The sequence below is a fragment of the Amblyomma mixtum genome, chromosome 1 (assembly GCF_055824585.1).
Source record: "Amblyomma mixtum isolate Tamu chromosome 1, ASM5582458v1, whole genome shotgun sequence".
Classification (NCBI taxonomy): Eukaryota; Metazoa; Arthropoda; class Arachnida; order Ixodida; family Ixodidae; genus Amblyomma; species Amblyomma mixtum.
In genome coordinates, this window is record NC_143012.1 from 218,936,023 (window position 1) to 218,953,690 (window position 17,668).

Consider the following 17,668-nt stretch of genomic DNA (forward strand, 5'->3'; position numbering starts at 1 on the left):
CTCTCGACACGGTCCCAGTGTTTGCACGGCGCGCGTGACACCGCTCGAGACACATGCGTATGCGCAGAACAGCTGGCTAGTACCGTATGCCCCTGAAGGTTCATTTTGTTGTCGGTTTTTATTTCTGGAGATAATGCTCGAAATTGTCGAGACAAATTTTGTAGGCTTGAGAAAGAGATGCGAACTAATTTAAAGACACGGCACACCCTATGTTAAGAAAAGTGCCAGAAAAACAAATGCAGTAAAAAAACGCGAAATGAAAAGCTAAAACTGGCGCAAAAAACATGTCTGCTCTCAATCCCGCATTCTCATGGAGTAGCGGAAGGCTTCGATTAAGAATGAACGTAAAGTGTTCGTATTTTTTTTTTTTACTTGGCTGCAACTCATTGCTTCTTAAGGTCGGCTATGTCAGAAGGTAGCCTTGCTTTTTCTAAAAGAAGCAGAGCGTCCACAGGTTATCTGTATACCTATCGCCATTTCTCGGGGCACTGTGTCCGGGCCGTATTTCTTCTGCAGCTGCCGTCTACGCAATGATGCTGAGCTACGGCTGGGCCTCGATACCGGTTGCCTACGTGGCGTCACTGGTCTGCGACCAGCCATCGACGGGATACGTGGCCATCGCCAGCGTCAGCATCGTGGCAGGTATATTCAGCCCTCTCTGGTTTCAGTGTAACATGCGCTTTATCAGCGTCGTGGAGCGATGGTTCAAACAATGTGCGATGTAAATTTCATCGCGTTTTCTCTTGTTTTAGTGTTTTGATTTGTCGTTAAATTGTGAGAAAAAATTTACTGCTCGATCAGACATCTGATGAAACAATTCGGCGAAGCAGTTGTATTTACACTCAATGATTACTCTGATGCCTTTACTGTAGTGAATTATTTTACTTTCGATCATTTTAAATTATTTTGCTTCTGGAAGGCATCTGGCTTTCGCACTGCGTCTTTGAATTCGGTTTCGTCGTGGATTATTCGTTCCGTTTCTGTGTGGGCTTTTCTTGAGTGGATTGGTGATGGGTGGAAGTTCTGGAGGGTAGAATTGGGTGGCTGGGTGGTGGGTGCGGCTTCTAGCCGGCAAAGGTTGGCGGGTATGGTGTGCGGTGGTGAATTGAGGGTGTTGGCTGGTGCTGGCTGCCCCATATCAAGGGAGAGGGGTGGTGATAGGTGGCTAGGGGTTGGTGCTTGTGTAGGGTGGACGTGTATAGCTCCTGGCCTGTGCTGGAGGATTCACTTTAGCAGACATCAGATTCCCGGAGGGGTGGCGTACACTATAGCACTACTTTCGCAGTAAGAAAGCCTTCTACTGATCATGCCTGCTCAAATAAAGCTGCTAACATTTTTTATTTATTGTATCCTGCCTCAGACCTTTATACCTCTACTAGCGGCCGCCAGCTTGTGTTTCCGCTGTGGCGAACGCGCCACTTACGACCACATCTTATGGGACTGTAGGGAAGAGCCGCCTCCGGTGTAGCTGGTACAAATCCCTTCTCTCGAGCGGTGGGAGGCTGTGCTGGCCAGCTCAGACCCGAAGAAGCAAGTCCGGGCCGTCGAGTGGGCCAACAAGGTCACCAATAGTCGCGGACTAACGGCCACCTAACACGGCCCTCCGATCACCAAGCTCTTCTTGACGAAATAAATGTTTTCCAATCCAATCCAATCTATGGAAGTATTTGAGCCTAATTTGCGCAGGACTAATGAAAGTATTAGCCCGGAGTTGACTCTTCACGATGATAAGGAAAGTACATAATGCTGAGCTTTTTGGTTCCAGGTAAATTAATGACCATGTTAATGATATTCTAGTTGAAATCAAGAAGAAGAAGAAATGGGCTCGGGCAGGGCGTGCAGTGCGAAGGCCAAATAACCAATGATCGTTACAAGTAACCGACTGGATTCCAAGAGAAGGCAAGTGTAGCAAGGGTCTGCAGAGTGTCAGGTGGGCGGATGAGGTTAGGAAGTTTCTGGGGATAAGGTGGCCGCAGCTGGCACAGGACAGGGTCAGTTAGAGGCGTAAGGGAGAGGCTCTTGCAGTATATGTAATTTGGCTTATGATGACGATGACAGTGATGCCGATGAATTGTCGAAAGAAGGGTGAGCGAGCCACCAAAGCGTAAGTAGTAACGCCTGCACGAGTACTCGCTCCGCGGCTCACATATCTTTTATGGCACAGCTAGGCAGCTTGGTCTCCGGGTAGCAGATGAACATGGTTGTTTTAGGTCAAGACATACAATGACGGTGTCGCCGACAATGCCGTTTACGCGGGACAAAGTGCCTTTCACGGCTGTCGGTGTAAATTGCGACTGGGTTGCTGCCTTCCTGGCGGACGCGCAGGCATGGTGCTGAACACGAGCATGTCCTTGCTTTACTTGCTGCCGGCGCTGACGGGCAACCAGGACAACGGCACACACGAGACGCCGTACCTGGACGGCGCCCTGTGGATCTTCAGGGGAATACCCAGCTTCGCGCTCACCTGGGGAATCTCCAACTGTCTCCAGGTGCGTCGCGAAGCAGCAAAGTGTTTTTTTTTTTTTTTTTTTTGCGGGAACACTCAAGGGGAAAATGCTCGTTTGGGATCTCGCATGGACAAGTTACCGAAGAAACACGCGATCTCAGAGCGCTTACCAACCCCTTGTATGATTCTAAGTGTTCGGCACCGTACGTCTCCGGCTAAGCGGAATGGTGTGCGTCATTTAAGGTTTAGGATCGGCGTCGTGTCTGTGACATGCGGTGACGTTATATACCTTGTTTAAAAAAAATAGGGCATCTAATACAGCATACTAATGGGAGCAATGGCACAGTTCCGGCTGACAATGAACAGCACGAAGAGGTGGTTGGAGAGGCCGCCTTGCTGTCTCATCCAGTGGCTTTGAGAGGTCAGAGGAACGAGCTTTCTTTCGCATGTGAGCTGAGAGCACTTGGTCAGACAGTGCGCTTCACTGTTCACGCTCTACACAGGCGCTGATAGGGTGCATATATTAGTACATTTGATATGCACATGCTTTCTATGTGCTGGCTAGAAGTAATCTTTTAGTTACCTTTAAGATGGAAATATAGACTGGGACAGGCAAACTTTAATGGTTTTATGGATGATCGAAGTCATGTTTGTGTGCACGTGGTGTTGTAACGTGAAGACAGTCTTCTATGACGGAAGTCAGAAAAAGTGGTAGTCAGTTCGGGCTTTTTGAATGTAGTAAAGGCCTTAACTCCTAACTGCCCAGAGTCGCGTATTCACCACACGCCGTTTGCTCGCCATTTACTCAATACTACGTGCAGCTTGGATGTAAAGTTCGGTGTCAACATATTCTCAGCAACCAGCGCCGCCAAGTCTAAATGCATGACGTCACTGTAATAAAGTTGAGTGAGAAAAGAGATGGTGCAGTGCGTGACTTGAGCCACTTAATAATACCTCGTTTTTCATTTTTCGACAAACGTTGCATGAAAAACTAAAATTGATTACTGTCTGTGGGCCCGCGACTTTGCACGAGACCGTGGAGCTGACGTTCACACGTCTCGGACTACCTGCACAAAATAGGCCAAATACTAATCGCTGTAATTTGGCGACATTCCCATTGCCCAAGTTTTAGCCACGCAAAAAAATTCTCGATGTGAACTTTTGAATGTGGGTTAAGTAGCTAGCGCAACGGTTGATAATTATTTCTTTCCCTCTGATTCCTTCATAATTTTGGAATTATACGGTTGGAGAAGCCTACTTTGGAGATGGCTGGAACCCTTTGCATGACAGGTGACTGGCTTCGTTTGCAGATTGCGCAGGAGAGCGTGATGTGCCGCTACATGTCGACGTTCGACCGGCTGCTATTTTGCCAAAACTTTGGACTCGACTCGATACCGAACCACCTTAATCGCTTCATCGAATGCTGCCCAGGTAAGCTTATACACTTACCGCGGCCATCGTACCTGCTACTCATGGAAAGTAGCAGCGCAAAAGAAATGGAGACGAAGATGTTAAACCGATGGACGCCAGTACAAGTGCTGTACTGCCAACTGAATACCAACTGGCCTGTTTTTCAACATAACTCAGTACTTTCATCCATCGTTTCAACATCTTCGTCCTAATTTCTTTTGCGCTGCCAGTTTCCATGAAGAATCACCCACTAGCCCGCACCAAGGTATTAATCGTTGCTAATCTCGTTTGCCTGCGACATCCGTGGCTAGCTGTTTGAAGTGGAATTGAAGAAGTTATGTACATTCAGGGACAAAAGTCTCCGGACCACGTGTTCTTCAAACGAAGCTTATAAATCTGCTATCAGACAGCGGCTGGACACCGCACTTGTGGAGATGAAAGAACAAAAATTTAACTTTTACCTCCACAAGTGTGGCCTCCAGCCGCCGAATAAAAGCAGAGCTATCGGCTTCGTTAGAGGAACACGTGGTCCGGAGTCTTTTGTCCCCGACTGTACGGTCTAGTTTCCCTGTTACGTAAACGACGAAGCGTCCGTCAGGGGACGCCTCGTCGTTCACGCTGCGTCGTCTCACTGCGGCGTGACGACTGGTGCATGGACGCAGAGAAGTGCCGCGACTGCACGCTGTCCAAGGGCTGCCTGACTTGGGAGAAGATGAGCGGTGGTCGCGACGTCCTGCTCATGTTGCTCGTGGGGCTTGCCCTGCTGGTTCTGGTCACGGCGCTCGACTCCGGCCTGGGCTACGTGGCGCGCATGCGACGCCACTCGCGCGCCCTGCCCTCCGAGCACGGCGGCGTCGTCGAGGAGCGCAGCCGCGTTCGCCGCCTCATCTCGCACGGCCGCGTCGAACAGGCGAGTGACCACGTGACTGCTGGACAAAAGCAACAGGGTGCTGTGACCTCACCCTCCTATACCTGGTGTTGGTGTAAAATAACTCGCAGGCTGCGCTGCTGGTGAGCAACTTGAGCAAGAGCTACGGCACCATGGAGGCGGTGCACGGTCTGTCGTTTGCGCTGCGCAAGCACGAGTGCTTCGGCTTGCTGGGCATGAACGGCGCCGGCAAGACGACCACGTTCCGCATGCTCACCGGCGACCTGACGCCCACGTCGGGCAACGCGTTCATCGACGACGCCGACCTGGTCACCAAGAGGAGCAAGGCTAGTCACTCAGCACACTCTCTCCGGCCTCTGTGGTGTCAGGAGCGAAATCACTACATGGGCTAGATAGTAATAGCGTTGATCACTGTGCGAATGCTGTCTCAGAGGACAAGATGCTGACACTGATATCGCGGCAAGCTTTGAAAACCTAGTGTAAAGAACGGCGGCTAGCAATACGAAACATTCTGGGATCGTTGAGGCAACTAACAGGAAATTTAACGAAATTTCAACACGCCGTTCTACAGTGCATCACTGCTGTAGGTGTAATCCATGTAAAGAAATGATGCCGAAGTTAGAGGACAGCTACATCCAAGTTTTATTCTTAGTACAGATCGATTCCGTGCTTCTTTCTGGCTGTGCTGAGGAATGTATTCCTGAGAAAATTTTGTGCGAAAAATTTTCCCCGCCACTTCATTGAGTCTTGTGACATATATGCCTGAACGGCTCCGTGGTCACTGTTTGAAGTGAACGACGGTGTAGACTAGTTCAAAAAACTGCGTCTACGCATCCGATTTAGTTGTGAAATCAGCCGGTGGTAACGAAACTTCATTTTTCCGCCTTTTAAAGCTCGTAAAAACTCTTTTTTCAGGCAAAGTGGGGTCTACGTTGTTATAATGCCATATCTATCGATACAGACCAACTTCAATTTCTCTTTAGTGTCTATTCAACCATGGTGGCGTGAGATATGCGTCAGTTTTTTGGCTAAGGGATTTCTACGCCCATGTTACAATGAAACTTAGAATTTTCGCGGGGGGGGGGGGGCATTAAAAAAAACCTGATAGTATGTCGTCACTACCCTCTTGCCAATCGCCGACGTCATGCATTTTTCGCAGCAGTACTTTGTTGATCCCACCAACATAGATCCATTGACGTAAATGACCCCAGCCTTAAATTAGTGTTATTTGGTTGTTTCGGGAATCAGGTCCTATTTCCCGAAGCAGGATTGTGCTCTGGGAATGAATGTGTCATCTCATCCCCTGGTTCTGCAGTACCAGGCCCGCATCGGCTACTGCCCCCAAGCGGACGTGGCCCTGGACCTGCTCACGGGCCGTGAAATGCTGGCGCTATTTGCCAGGCTGCGGGGAATCCGTGAGCAGAGCGTGCCCGACGTCATCCACCAGACGCTCGAGTTCGTGGACATGGCCGAGTACGCGGACTTCACCATCGGTACATACAGGTATGCGTGTTGCGCTTACTCTTTAATTCGCTTTCTGGGTGTGCTTGTCACCTGGGGCGCAGTTTTCAGTAGGGTTGACATGACTGCGAACTCATAGATGCAGCTGCGCAAATGGACATCGTGTGCTTACTAAGCAAACTTAATGCTATTTTACAAGCTCAACGACGGCGAATTGACAAGTATGGTTGGCCTGCTCACCAGGCGCTGCCAATGAGCATCGGCACAGATTTTGGGGTGGAAGAACTTGTTTCTTGGCTGCTTGTGTTCGTATAATATGGGAAGCGCCACGCTAAGACAAAAAGGTTTAGAGCCCCTGCCTCGTATGTGGGAAACGCCTGTATCGATCTTCAGTGTCGCTGGGTACCCGTCGGTTATCCTAATGGGCCGAAGATTTCAACAGGCCTGGTGCTCGGCTTCTCTCGGGTGGCATGCTTGGTATTTGGGGCTTTGACCCTACTTTCTGTGGACAAAACACTCATGACGCTTTTTGGCTAAGCTGCCCGATCGTTGTAAAGATCAGGTCATCATCATTGGTATAGTGCACACATTGACATCGCTGCAGTTGCGTCCACAAGTGTAGTTCGTCTCGGTACGCATGTTACTTCGTCGAAGCTGTACAGTAAATCAACAGCCTGACCATGACGTAACCGCTACTATAGTATTCGTGAGAAATCATTCAAAACACACACTGTGGTGCCGCCCTTGTGGCTACCTGCATGGTATCTAGGACCTAACTTTCAGACCTAAGACCTAACTAAAGGGGCGGCCGACGTCTGAAGTCGACAGAGGTAATCAAGCAGCCGATGTAAATATGCGCGGTGTCTGCTTTTTTGTCCTCTTCAACATTAATACCACAGTTAGCTTTCTGGCATAAGATATGCGCCTCGCTAACATGCTCATCGCTTGATCTATATCCTAGCTTTGTGTAAACTCACCGCATGCAGTGGCGGCACACGGCGCAAGCTCTCCCTGGCCGTGGCGTTCGTGGGCAACCCGAACGTGGTCCTCCTGGACGAGCCCACGGCGGCCGTGGACCCTCCGGCGCGCAGGCGCATCTGGAGCATCCTGATCGCCGCCAAGCAGCACCTGGAGCTGGCCATACTCCTCTCCTCACACTGGTACAGCCAGATGACACGACGTTGCGGACACTGAGATGTCTTTTGCTGATTTACACGTGTGCTAAACACTTCGGCGATTTTCTTCATCTGCAATGCTACCATTATTAACGTACGACAAATGATCGAGCACGCAGGAAATGCAAGGATAGAGAAGCATATGTGGCAGTTCGTCTGCACAACAAAAAGTATGTCGTGGGCAGATTTTTTTCTATAAGAAAATGCGTAGGTTAGTTTTGATCAAGGTTGCTTGACCTGGAGAGCGTTAATGGATCTTTCAAGAGGAATTCGCGGTTCGTTTCGCAAAAGTGCATTGTAGTCGTTGCAAACGAGACGGGGAGCGGTTAATTATACCCCTCAGTTCGACAAGTCATGTCTGTGTTGTGACTGCTATAATGTGACAAGCTGACTGGCGAGCGTGACGTTCCTAACATAACTCATGCATGCATCCTGCATACGATCCTTGTACCCAGACGTATACAACTGTCGAGACAGGCGCCAGAACATAACGCACTTTCTAAAACTTCGTTTGGTTTTATCATAGGCCTGCAGTGTTAAGCGTTTGCTTTATTTATAAGGTCCATACGGAGCTTTCCTATGCTCATTCTGAATGCACTAGGTGCGATTCAACGTTCTGGCAGTTGTGTGGTCTCACACCACCTGGATATTCACGCGAAGTCGTGGCATCTTTCCTGCAGCATGCGTGAGTGCGAGGCCCTGTGTTCGCGGGTGGGCATCCTATCCGACGGCCGCTTCGCCTGCCTCGGCTCCACGCAGCAGCTCAAGGAGAGCATCGGTCACGGCGCCACGGTGCTGGCTCGAAGCGCGTCCCCCAACCCGCGTGAGCGCTCACTCTTTGTTATATGCGCATTCATTGACAAAAAGTAGTGCGAACATAAAGTGAGTCAAAGGGGAGAAAAAAACAAATAGCCGAAATACGGGGTCTCAACTGCTCAAACAGGAATGTCTTCAAATTTCATGAACAAGCCTTTTTCGTGTGTGGTGTTTTCTGAAACGGTGACCTAACGTTTTCGTAGATAGGGATGGGCTAGCAATCACTGAAAAAAAGTCATTTGTATCTTGCTGCTATTTTGTCCTACCGGGCCTGGCCTCTAATTCACTTTGTCCTGATATTCGATAGCGTTATAAAGTGCTATTGTAATGCTTAGTATATGTTTCTTTGGTGGACATAGACGCTGGCTATTGTGTTCCTGTTAGACCGTTTTCCCCACTCTGCTAACCACTAAGCTAAAAACAAAAAAATTATGACCACCTGGGAGAGCCTGCAAATTAACATCACGGGAGAACCTCTCGTAAAATTCTGAACTTAAGCGTCCCGAAGCGAGACATCACCTATGGGGGATGCTGTAGAGGAATGCTGCGAATTAATGTAAACCGCCGTGAGTTCTTAACATGCTTTGACATTTCACAGAACATGGCCGTTTTTGTATAACGCCACCATCGAAATACCGTGCCGCGGCCGGCATTGAGCCCCCGATTTTTGGATATGCTAACCTGGCGGACGCCGAAGCCACTGAGCCACCGCTGGGAGTCGGATGCATCTTTGCATCGCGAGAGAAACGATTAACGAACATACTTTTCATGCCAGCTTTGTAGTTCGACAGCAGTGTTCCCGCGACATGGTTCTGGGCATGAACTTCGTGACTGAGCATCAAGCGGTAATTGACCTACGATGTAAACTTACCACGCTTTCGATGGACGAAGCCCTAACCTCGAAGACCGGCTTCGAACATCATGTGATCCTCAGTGTCCTGGATGATGATGATGTGAAGGCCTGCCACGTCGTTCAAGCATCATGGCCTCCGTAGTTGTCGACGCTATTGGAAACAGTGAGGGTACTGTCGAAGAAAACGTTGTTATTCGAGCCTGGCGTCGGCATTGCAAGAGGCATTGCCAGCCTCCATGACGGACAAACGAAAGTGTTCGTGACCAACTTAGGCAATGAACACCGGCATATCAAGAAAGACACTACCATCACCTTCTTTAAAGAAATTACCGAGGCTTCATTTGCCTCCTCAGCCCCGTCGCCAGCGACTACCTTGACCCAAACCTCGGAGCCAACCATCGACATTAGCCTAGCCCTGACCCAGCACAGGTGAGACCGGATCCGCAGCCTATCTCATGTTACAACGACTGATTTTCATCCTCGTCAAAGATTCGCCACGCATCGAATCATTGAATACGCCCAACCGATCTACCAAAGTCTTTACCGAGTGACAGTGCGAAAACCCAAAGCTACCCGGAACCAAGCGGACGAAGTTTTGCTCAACAACGTCATTCAACCGTCAAGGAGCCCCCGAGAGTCAACGGTAATCCTCGTAACGACGGACGGTGAATTTCGGCTCTGCGTCAATTAAAGCCATAGCCGACGCCGATGCCACAGCTTAACGAATAAACACATCTTCCTTCTATCCCGTATCCACAACACCCCAGACTACCCTTGCGACGCCAAGTACTTCTTTTCGATGGTCCTCAGCAGCGACTACTGGCCGAAGTCGATAAATGAGCTCGAGACCGCATTTATCACGCTGGATGGTCTCTTCGAGTTCAGGATAATGCTATTCAGACTTTGTTCCGCAGCAGCGACGCTACAGATTTTGATGGAATCAATATTCGCGGGCCTGAAGCAGCAAATCTGTATTGTATACTTACGTGGCATCGTCACCTTAGCTAGGAAATTTGACAATCACCTGAAAATGCTTTGGACAGCGGTGGAGCCAATTAAGCCATCAGGGCTAAATTTGAAGTTTGAAATGTGTCATACTTACGAGGAGGTGCTGTTTCTAGGCTACATTGTTGACAACGATGGTGTACGCGTGGACCCGTAGAAAACAGGCGCTGACGCGCAGTTTCCGGAGCCGGCTGGAAAGAAAGCTGTGTGCATATTTCTGAGATGGTGTGCTCTTTAAAACCGATGGCTTGCCGATAACTTTTCGTGTATTGCCGAACCCTTGAAGCAGCTGGTGAGTGCAGATGTGCCATTAAAATGGGAAGTTCCGCAACTTGAAAACCTCAAACAACTTTAACGGTGCTTACGGTCACCAACCGTATTTTGACACTCCAACGGAAACGGCGAAACCGCGATTCAAACCAACGCAGGATGCGTAGGCATGGACGTCGTTATGGTATACAAGAAAGACGGCCGCTAGAGAATCGCAGCGTACGCCAGCAGCCGCTCTTAGCTGAAAGCATGAGGCGAGCTAATCATCCGCAGTGAAGGAGTGTCTTATGATAGCCTCAATATGCATGCCTTTCCAGGTCTTGAGTGATCAGACTGCATTGGGCTGGCACGCCAATATCAGACACCTCGGGCCGCCTCGCATATTGGAGCTTGCGGATTAAGGAACTCTCGTACACTGAGCTGCTATGTTTTATCGAATATTTTGAAGGAAATACTTCATCGCCTCTCACCGCTGAAGCGTGGAATATCATCCTTTGCTTTCAGAGCGTGAAAAACTTTGCACCTAAAAAAACCACCTGCTTTTTTGTCGCCGCTGCACGCTTTCGAGAGGAAATTGTACAAGCTTCGCACGATGAACTAACAACTGCCTATCACGGGTTTACTCGTACCTTATACCGAATTCGATACCGCCAACGTCGCACCCTGCATCAAGACGTTTCGTGACATTGAACGTCGCAAAACGCCGGCGCAGCCGGTAGGATCTTTAAAGTAAATTATATCACCAACAAGACTTCACTTGTAGATTTTTATAGATCTACCGTAGATTATGGCCCATTCCCAATCTCTACATCCGGTGAATGTCGATAGTAGTTTCAAATGACTACCTGACCCGTTTCGCTGAACCGAAAGCCTTGTCCCGCGATAGCGCAGCTGATGTCACGAAATCCTTCGACGAAAACGTCTTCCTTCGCCATCGTGCCTCCGAGGTTCACATCCTAGAGAGGGGACCTGCGTTTACTGCCCAACCTAACTAATCAATACCGTACTACAGCGAAGCGAGCCACCGCAAGACAAAGGCGTACAACCCACAAAATAACCGGCTAACGTTTAGCTGAGCAAAACTACCGGTGACATTCTCGCCATGTATGATGGCAATGAACACAAGGCTTTACCATTTGTAGCCCTTGTCTACAACACCGCGGTGCAGGAAATACGCAGATAAAGCCATTCAAGTTCGTATACGGTAAGGGGGCCACAGCAATGCTCGACGCAATGCTGTGTAACGTTGCTGACGAAGACATCGACGCCGCCGCTTACCTGCAGCGCACAGAAGCGGGTCGGCAGCTCACCCGGTTACGCATTTAGCCAGCAGAGGACTGACGCCGGACACTGCGACCTACGACCATGGGACAGTACGAGCCCGGCAGTTGCATGTGGGTGTGCACATAAATCAGCCACTGCGGACTTTGTGAAAGTCTGCGGTATTACTTCGGACCATACAAGATCCATCGACGACGTGGAGAATTGCACTACGAAGTCGTCCATTATGGACCGGTTGCATACGAGATGCGCCGCGCATTCCTGCCGCAAGCCGTACTACGCGCGCTTATGTATGCTTGTGTTTACATTAATAGTATTTATCATTACCTTTGTTTTCGTTGTAGACATTGGACCAATTTTATTTAAAGGGTGTTAATGCCGCGAAGCTCGAATTTCCTTTTTTCGTGGGATTTGTTTTAAGCCGCCGGAACACGGCCTTAAGTCTCTGCTTGCCATCCGAGAAGCGACTAGATTTATCTGCAGTGATTTTAGCCACGTTAAACTATTTCTACGATGTTCGACTCTGTCGTAGGTGTTGTAGGTGTCTTACCTCAAAAGTTAGAAAATTTTTCAAACTGAGCATGGCGAAACCGATGGTCATTCTTACAATGACTAGCCAGTTAGCTTGCTTCTCCGCCAGTTTGTGGTGTTTGTGGGCACGAGTTCGCCAAAAAGACGGTTTTATTTCATTGCCAGCATGATTAGTGTCAAAAGCAAGGCGGTTTAGTTCGTTTCCCCAACAGTACTAGATCAAGGCTGGCAGTTTGGGTAGCTTTTGAGTGCGTCGATGGTGTAGCGAGTGGCGCCCTCAACGGAATTCGTGTCGCGCATGTGATGATGGGTGCACCTTTACTGTACGCACCCAGAGTCCCTGCTGGAGGCAATGGAGGCCCGGTTCCCGGGTTGCCGACTGCGCCGACGCCAGGCCGGCGCTCTGCTGCGCTTTATCGTGCCGGCGAGGCCCTGGCACGAGCTCTTCAGCGGCATGGAGGAACTGCGTGCCGAGAACTTCATCCACGAGTACCTCGTCAGCGACGTCAGCCTCACCGAGGTCTTCCGACATTTCACGCGCCACAAGCGGACCACCGGCTCGACTCCCGGCCCTTCGCAGTCCTCCAGTCCGGGACAGGTCTAGCGGTGGCCTCCACCAGCTGGTGCCGTGGAAGAGGCGCCTCAATCGAACATTTCAGCGGCGCATTTTCATATGTTTTAAGTGTTTAAATTACATGATTATAGTGATGCTTCTAAGCCATGTGGACTAGTGAGCTACATGTGCATGGAATGTTTGCACGGAGTGTTATGGTGTTAGTGAATGCCCACAGCCGCTGCGAGGCTTTCTGCGTTTCCAAAGAGAGCGCGCTGGATGTTCCACGCGATTTTAATGACAGCCCTGTTGCAGAACGTTTGTGTGGATTCCCGTTGCCTGTGTGCTGTCGTAAATCGTACCGTGCGCAGAGCTTACTTTAGCGCTTTGGCTCTGCGTACATATTGCGATGGAGTGGAACGTTGTTCAACCGCTCGTTTTTTAAAGATGCCTTGTGGCTGGTGCGCGAGCATGACGAACTGGACGCTGCGTCACCACACACTGCATTTGTGTTAGATACGAGGACCGGGCGTGTGTTGTACGCGTATGCAAAGCGTCTGACAGTACTCATTAGTCCGGTTTTAACATTGTGCCTTAACTTCTTAGTGCCTCGAAAGATTGTTTTGCTTCTTTTCTGTCAAGTTTACATTATTCATAGCGTGCTAGTTTGTCGCACATCATCCGTAGCAGTGTCCGTAGAGATCGGCGTCTCAACCAATGCCCCTTACCAGAACCCCATCCTCTCTCGCACGCACAGACAGCACTCACGGACAACACGTACTGGCCAGACGGTTTCGTCCTCATGCGCTAGATCCAACACAATCTCAGCCACTGCCTGATAACTTGTGAATTCTGGTGTTGTCGAGACATTTTCACTATCTCCGCCCTGACTCTGCCTGGGACCGTCGGAACCACCATATTTCATAGGCGAACCGGCTAGCTCTGTGCACTGCCATAACTTCTTCGCATGTACGAAGAACCCGTCTAAACATGTCAGAGCTATCCATGAGTAATCTGTACCTAAGCACGTGAGAGCTATCCAGGAGTAATAGCATCAGGCGCTTCTAACCAAAGTTCCTTGATCTCACCATTCACGAAACTTTCCGGAGGGTTCATGTATTAAAAAGTGGCGTTTTGATTGATCCAAACTTCGGGGGTTTACGGATTGTCGCTGCGCCCGTGGTCAGTAACAAACTGTTTAAGTTGCAGACTTCCAAGATGGTTGATAAACGCACAGCCATGCACCTGACAATAATCGTTGAAGCGAATTAGCAACAAAACACGATGGATATAACAGTCCTATAGATAAATTAAGAGGTATCACAAGGAAAAACACTTTTCAGAAGCTGACCGCGATAAATGGCGACAGCTTTTACTGACCGCTTCCAGATGGCACCGACATCCGTAAGCTACAGTACGGTGGCTACTAGGGCTAGCCTGTTTTTTAAAGCGAAGTTTGCCAACTCGTAGGATTTATAGTTGGATACAGCTTAAGGTTGAATTAAAGCTCCGCACACATTCAGGACCAGCGCACATAATTTCTCCACAAAAAAAGTAGTATCGTTAGAATATCAAAACCTGGCTTGTTTAATAAAGTAAAAAAAAGTGATTTCGTTTACTGTTGCATTTCTCTTGCGTAGTAATGCAGGACACCACGGACCGTGGCCCAGTCTTAACAACTGTTGTTCTTTTTTTAAAGTTGTATCCTACTATAAGAGCTCTGCTTCTACCATTATAGGGTGGGGACTGGGGCTCTCTTCCTAAAACCGGCGTCGTCGCTTCGGCGGACGCGGTTTTGCGATGCGCGTCTTTCAATCTTTCCTCTCGCGTCTCTCTCAACTCTCCTATGTCTGCACGAGGTAGCGATTGTGGCTCGCCTAGACACAGTGGGCAGGCCCGTGCATTTTCCTTTATATTTTTCCTTCAGTCGCAGCTACCAGGACGTTATTACATGAAAGCGTATACAGCTCGTTCGGTCGAAATGGTGTTTGGTTTATGTGTGTTTAACGTCCCAAAGCGACTCAGGCTATGAGAGACGCCGTAGTGGAGGGCTCCGGAAATTTCGACCACCTGGGGTTCTTTAACGTGCACTGACATCGCACAGTACACGGGCCTCCAGAATTTCGCCAGTATCGAAGCCGCGTCTTTCGGGTCAGCAGGTCGAAATGCCGTCGGCGTAGTACTCAGTACCGCGTGTCGGATATAATCGGGGGCTGCGTAAAAAAAAAAGGTAATTTGAGTCTAGGGATCGATGATTCATCGTTGTGTGATAGGAGATGACTAATATTGAAATAATAGTCATTCATTAATTAAATGAAAAAAAATTGAATAAGGGGGTTCAAGTTGTGAAAATGCTAAGAATTAAAAAGCCCATGCTTGATGATCGTAAAGAAAATTTACAATGTAATTGATCAATTAATGTATGGAAACAATTGAAAAAATTAGCTGTGGCTTAGCTCTGGTTAAGCCTGAGTGATTGCGAAAGCAACAGCTCCCTGGCTGCGCTTGGCTTTGCTGGTGGTTTGGCATGGCTTCGCCTTTTGTGCAACTAAAGGATTTACTCTGGACACAACATGGTTTCTACTGTTTGTTTATTCCAATGAACACGCTTTGGTGGTCCGGAAAGTAGTGACTCTTGGTGTGAACACTGGTAATTACATAGTCTTCATTATATCGCTCTGCACTACTCAGACGATTCTTCGGCATTCAGAGAGTCCATGAAAATACTCTCGCTCACTGAACTTGCAGAACGCCGCCGGGCTCGCCATTCTGCGGCATAGGCGTGTTGCTTAGCCAAACGCTCTTGCCTTTCTTCATCTGTCTCCTCGGCACGGCGCCGGCGTTCTCCAGCGACGCCTTGTACAACTCCTCAGACATGACTAAGCGGAGTGCGCCTGCGGCGCCCCGTTTATCCTCTCCTAGCGAGCGCCCTCACGCGGCGGGCCGAGGAGGCCGTCACGTGGTAGCCGCCGCGCCGAGCGAAGGAACGACTACGGCCGAAGAGACGAGTTGGGGCCCCTGCTCTCCTCTGGTCGTGACGTCACGCTGTCACGTGGTCGTGCGCCGGAGCGAAGGAACGACCATCACCGACGGCAGAAAAGTGCTAGCAGTATTGCTTTCGCAATAAAAAAATGCGAAATTCGTTCAAAAGTGTTTCCAATGGGCAAGGTGTCGTTCCGTGGACTCCGTGGCAGCGCTGCCGCACGCTGTCACGTTACTCTCAAATTCAAATTCAAATTTGAGAGTAACGTGACAGCAAAGCTTAAGGCAAAGCTTAAGCATCCTCCATTTTTTTTTACAATGGTCGGCACGCAGCAGCTTCCTACGCCTCGTCACTTCACTGTGTTTTTTCGCGCAGTTGCTAGATTAGGTGCCAATGGTGAATAATCCGAATTTCTTGAATTCTTCATTGCTCAACGTTAGTAAATGTACGTGGGCACTAGCGAAACAGTTGTCGTCAGCTGAAACGGGCTAAAAGGGGCAGAAAGCGAACGAGCACAGAGGATGAATATAACCTGGACTCTCGAGAACAGAGCCGAGAAGGCGGATTTTTCTGACAGTAAGTTTGGCTTGGTTTATGGGGCCTAACATTCCAAAGTGACTCAGGCTACGAGGGACGCCGTAGTGAGGGCTCCGAATAATTTCAACCACCTGCGGTCTTTAACGAGTACTGACATGTAACGGTACAGGGCCCTCTAGCATTCGCCTTCATCTAAATGCGACCGCCGTGGTCGGGATCAAGAAAAGGAACGTCACTTGCTCTCGTAGACTTTTTAGAAATGTCCAAAGCCGTCCTACTGAAGAGTGGGACGGCTTCTCCCTCCCCCCGAAGGTCGCGTGTTGGGTATCTGCCGCGGCGGTCGTATTTCGATCTAGGCGAAATTTTAGAGGCCCGTGTATTGTGTGTCAAGGGAGAAAACCAGCCAAAAAAGACGGAAACACAAGAAGAGAACGACACAGGACAACGGCTGGACTAACAACTGAATTTTTCATTGAGTACAGACCGCCAAGTAATCACCACGCATGCGCCAAGGCAACACTCAAACATGATCATTCAAATAATCAAATTCTTTTGCCGTTAATGCTATCGATGGTGAGCTGACGCAAGCTTCACCATGTTTGGCAATCTGGAAGGCCTCAAAGATTTAACGAGCCTTCCGTGTTTTTCCGCAGCCCAGGATGGTGACATCTGCGAAACGTGGGGAACATTTTCCGGGACATCTACTGCAATGCAGTAGATGTCATGCAGTAGATGTCATGCAGTAGATGTCAACCTGCAATGCAGGCTGTGCTTGCGCAACCTCTCGTTCACGCAGTCCCCTGTCTGACCTATATAAAATTTTCCACAGGTCAGCGGAATCTTGTAGATCACTTCGGTCCGGCACTTTGTGTACATAGTTGTATGTTTGGTCGTGCAACGCTTCTTATTTCCGCCAGGCATAATTCGTGCGCAAAGACCTGAAAGCTTAACTGGCGCAGAAAACACCAAATTGACCCCCTGGCGCTCGGCGACTTTCTTAACATTGTGCGCCACTTTGTGCAAATAAGGCATGACTTGCACTTTTTTCCTTTTGTCAGGTGCATCATTGTTTCCCTTCTTGGCCATGCCATTCATCTCCTTTAATACGGATTCAGCGACCGCTCTCAACATTTCTCCTGGGAAGCCTGCATCAGATAGACGTTGGGCTTGCGCACAATGTTAAGAAAGTCGCCGAGCGCCAGGGGGTCAATTTGGTGTTTTCTGCGCCAGTTAAGCTTTCAGGTCTTTGCGCACGAATTATGCCTGGCGGAAATAAGAAGCGTTGCACGACCAAACATAGAACTATGTACACAAAGTGCCGGACCGAAGTGATCTACAAGATTCCGCTGACCTGTGGAAAATTTTATATAGGTCAGACAGGGGACTGTGTGAACGAGAGGTTGCGCAAGCACAGAACAAAAGTCGGCGCTGGTGAAGATGGTAATCTTGCTCTGCATT

General features: G+C 49.2%; 1 protein-coding gene across 3 annotated transcripts in view; it reads left to right on the forward strand.

Annotated features, from left to right (window-relative positions):
- The window catches only part of LOC149370925 (phospholipid-transporting ATPase ABCA3-like), a 61,254-nt gene extending 47,028 nt beyond the window's left edge, over positions 1-14,226 (forward strand). For all 3 annotated transcript variants that reach the window (XM_089563804.1, XM_089563812.1, XM_089563817.1), the window contains 9 exons: positions 517-642; positions 2,326-2,489; positions 3,757-3,877; positions 4,519-4,766; positions 4,856-5,071; positions 6,061-6,248; positions 7,193-7,366; positions 8,062-8,204; positions 12,473-14,226. In XM_089563804.1, coding sequence (XP_089419930.1) covers positions 517-642; positions 2,326-2,489; positions 3,757-3,877; positions 4,519-4,766; positions 4,856-5,071; positions 6,061-6,248; positions 7,193-7,366; positions 8,062-8,204; positions 12,473-12,741 — 1,649 coding nt within the window. In that variant the 3' untranslated portion in view covers positions 12,742-14,226. The remainder of the gene's footprint in view (positions 1-516; positions 643-2,325; positions 2,490-3,756; positions 3,878-4,518; positions 4,767-4,855; positions 5,072-6,060; positions 6,249-7,192; positions 7,367-8,061; positions 8,205-12,472) is intronic.
- The last annotated feature ends 3,442 nt before the right edge of the window (positions 14,227-17,668 follow it).